Genomic DNA, 3,912 nt, shown 5'->3' with positions numbered 1-3,912 from the left:
AAAGTATTGTCACTTAGTGCCGTTGGTGGGCCAAATGGGAGTCACCTGCAGGCCACATTTGGCCCGTGGGCCATGAGTTTGACAGGTGACCTTGTAGATAAGTGACACACGTATGAACAAAATGTATAACACCCTCAACTGTGAACAATAATGTTGATCAATAACATAGACCTCAGTTAGTGCTTCTAAATTTAGCAAGTGCTAATCCACTAATGAATTTAAAAAATAGCAAAAGCCCTAAAGCACTAATCAGGAAATTAGTTCTCCTATTAGTGCTTTAGTGCTTTAGGGGAACTGTGCCCACCACTGACAGCTATTAGAAAAGTAAATATTTGAACATACAGCAGCAAGATAAGATCTAATCCATCAAGAGTAAACACCTTAAAAATCTGTATCTGAGGTTAGTTTTACATTTAAAAAATCTATTGTTCAGTTTCATGGACGGACAGAAATTAACAGTTGATCTGAGAGCTGGAGGTGGTCTCAGGTCTGAGATGGAAATGAAAGGAACGAGTCCATCAGTGACTCTTCGCTTTGTGTCGTGTCATGGTGTGCAAAAAGTCAGAAAATCTGAGAATATGTATCAGYCTTTGCTGGTTTTGTATGAAGAATATTAAAGGGATCATTCAGTCAACTTGAAGTGATGATCTGTCACATCAAGAGTTAAACCAGTCGTGACATCAGAATAAAGATAAAGACCAGGCTGAAGGCCAACGACATAATTTAATCATTTTTCAGTTTTACAAACTGTTGTTTCTGAAGAGCTGCTCTGTCATCTCAGAATGAAAGATAAGAGCAGTTTAGATGCATTATCTTCAAAACAAATCTGATGAGATCAGAGGCCACAGAGGAATGCAGCACCAAGAAAACCACAACTCTTACTACGAACTACTTTTATTTTTTGACAATGTCTCATTGAGAAGGAAGGCTCACTAATTTGTTGATAACAGATATTTTTTTAAAATAAATGTTCCAGGGGTTTGTAGGTTGAGAACCCGACTGTAATCCAGTGGTTCAGATGCAGATTGCTGTCATCTAAAGACAGAGATAATTTATAGTTCAAATATTTCAAATCTGAAATATTAGTGGCTGCAGTTTGCAACATTATGCCTTCTTATTTTTTGTCATTCTTTGCAGAAGGACGAGAGAAGAGGGAAAAACATGAAGGCAGAGATGCAGTCAGCTGTTAATCACAATGCGCCGCTGCCACAGTGTTAAAATGGTGTTAAATAAAAACAGAAATAGAACTTGGATTTGATTTATGCAATAAAAAGTCTAATAATTAAAAAAAACTGTAAGGAAAATCTCAAGTTACACACAGTGAGTTCATCTGCAGCGCCAGTTAGTCTGAAGCGCGCTCTGCTGCGACACTGTATGGCAAGCCGTAAGTGCCACTAAACGAGCAATTTACAACACGTTAAACTTAAAAAACGGCGTAAACTCCGTTACAATGCCTTATGTAACACACTGCTGGAGACAGTTTTTGTCATGACATCAAATGGACAACAGTATGGAATTTGTCTTCAAAATACTCATTACAAACACACCTCGTGATGTGCTTCAAACTTCATCGTTGTTACCCTGCAAAACAGAACTTGCACAAGGATATTAACTGCAGTTGCTCCTTTTGTAATTTGGACAATGAAACTACAGTGCACTTGTTCTGGAGGTGTCCCTTCAGTTTCCTTCTGGAAAAACTTTGTTTACTRTATTCAGTCTCAAATCCTCAGTATTTTTTTCCATCTGATATTCAGGTGAAAAAGATGTACTTTTTGGTTTTACTATGTCTTCCCCTCTAAGAAAAAAAACTTTATGTAATTAATATTTTATTACTCTTAGTTAAGTTTCACATTCATAAGTGCAAATTTTCTGCCAGGAAGCCTCCTTTAAAGGAGACATATCATGCTAAATGCACTTTTTTTGCTTTTCTAAACTATTTTTTGTGCAATTATAGTGTCTAGGAGTGTAGAAAACTTTAATTTATTCTGTTCTGTTACTGCAAAGATATTTTTATATTATTTTTGGGGTCAAATTGTCCAGTTTGTTCAAAATCTTGTCTTGCTTATTACGTTTCATTGCTTATTTCGTCACACTCTTTTCTTGGGAAATGCCATTTATGGTCATGTATTTCCTGCCAACTAGAGTTCATAGTCCGCCATTTTTTTTCCTCGCAGTGATTTTGTAGTTTCATATCATCATGCCTAAGGTGCAAGTTCAGAAATGTTCAGTTCTCGGGTGTGTGGACCAACATAGTTCTTTTCACAGACTGCCAGCATCTGAGCCTCTTCGAAGTGCCTGGTTACATTTCATTTTTCGAGGAAATGTACCCGCAAATGTGGGGAAAGTGCTTCTTGTTTGCAGCAAACACTTTTCGGATGAATGCTTCAGCAACCTCMGTCAATTTCAGGAAGGTTTTTCCGAGAGACTTCGCCTGATTGAGGGTTCTGTTCCTTCTCTTTATGGAAGCGATGGTCAAACCAAATTGGTAAGCTATAATAATAAAAGCTTGTTTTGATAGCGTTATGTCTTATGCTTTTGTTAGCTTGATGTGCTAGCTTAGCGATCTCCGGTATGATCTTTGTACTGTGTTTTTTAGAATAATGCTGTTTATACAGTGTTTGTCTTGGGGAACACATGCTCGTAATGCAGCTATTATTGGAGTTTTTTGTGTTGGCGTTAGCTAACTCCACGTTGTTGGATGTAGCGTTAGCTCWWTTCTTAGCTACGTCGCWGCCTTGTGTTAAGTTAGCTTCTGCGGTAGCATCTGCTGAGCCGCGGTGAGTATACAGAAGTTGATCCATTAGCCTTTTAAATCATTCTTTTTCACATTTAGAATACTGTGTATACAGTATTTGTCTTGGGGAACACATGCTCGTAATGCAGCTATAATTGACGTAGTTTGTGTTGGGGTTAGCTAACTCCACGTTGTTGGATGTAGCATTAGCTAAATTCTTAGCTACGTCGCAGTGTTAGTGATCCATCATTCTTTTTCACATCTAAGTTGGAGTCTATTTAGGGTAAAACTTACAATATTCCAAGAAACAATATATGTACCCTGTCGCCGAGGCGGGCGACATWGAAATGCTCTCTGTCCATATGTCCGTCTGTGACGACGGATATCATCAGCTATGTTTGGCCTGGAGTTATAAGTTTTTGGTTTTTACCGAGTATTTATGATCTATACTTTCTACATCAGGCTCAGAGAGGGTGAAATCATTCAAAACAACAGCTACAAAAACGAGCTTTTATACAAAGAACTGMTTTAACAAAATAAAATATTGTGACTGTATCTGGTGACTAGACTTTTCTTTCTTCGTTTTTGTGATGGAAGTGGGTAGAGTAGCCTACAATTTTGACTAAAGTAAAATTATTAATGTATCTTATAAATATTCTTTCAGTAATACAATAAAAATTACTGTTAAAAACAATCCACTGAGTGTTGTTGAAGTTACTTGAAGTAAAAATAACTGTGTAAATAGTAATAATTTAATTTTGTTACACCTTCCTAAGTAGTATTAATAAAATAAATTAATATTTAATTACTACAGTGATATACATTACATTATCTTTGATATTGTTCCAGATTTTTTATTAATGATATTAAAATCATTATTTTGTATTATCTTTTTATGATTGAAAGAAAAGTACTTCGTTTTAGCATACAAGTTACAGAGTACTATGTTGTTGTTAAAGGTTTTTTTTGCCTATTGCTACAATAGTCAGTGTATTTTTTTTCTTTTTGATAAACACTGGTAAAAGTATCAAATTGCAAGTTAAGTAAACTTTATAAATGTTTGTGGTTATTAAACATTTTTTTTGGTCATGTAAAGTAAAGCGTTTATTTTTTTCCCAGAAGTCTGAAGCAACAAGGCAAGAGATGACGTTTACCAGCACTTTGTCTCAAACCAAACC

At 35.9% G+C, this 3,912-nt stretch overlaps 1 protein-coding gene across 1 annotated transcript in view; it reads left to right on the top strand.

The window, feature by feature from the left end:
* Window positions 1-2,008: 2,008 nt before the first annotated feature.
* LOC106519356 (THAP domain-containing protein 10) overlaps window positions 2,009-3,912 on the top strand; it is a gene marked incomplete at its 3' end in the record, with an annotated part of 4,064 nt that continues 2,160 nt past the window's right edge. Inside the window, 2 exon segments of the mRNA XM_014010993.1 lie at window positions 2,009-2,485; window positions 3,854-3,912. Of these exon segments, the coding sequence (XP_013866447.1) occupies window positions 2,198-2,485; window positions 3,854-3,912 (347 nt within the window).

This window comes from Austrofundulus limnaeus, unplaced genomic scaffold (assembly GCF_001266775.1).
Source record: "Austrofundulus limnaeus strain Quisiro unplaced genomic scaffold, Austrofundulus_limnaeus-1.0 Scaffold75, whole genome shotgun sequence".
NCBI lineage: Eukaryota > Metazoa > Chordata > Actinopteri > Cyprinodontiformes > Rivulidae > Austrofundulus > Austrofundulus limnaeus.
Note: the sequence above shows the minus strand (reverse complement) of the source record. Positions and strands in the feature narration are given on the sequence as shown.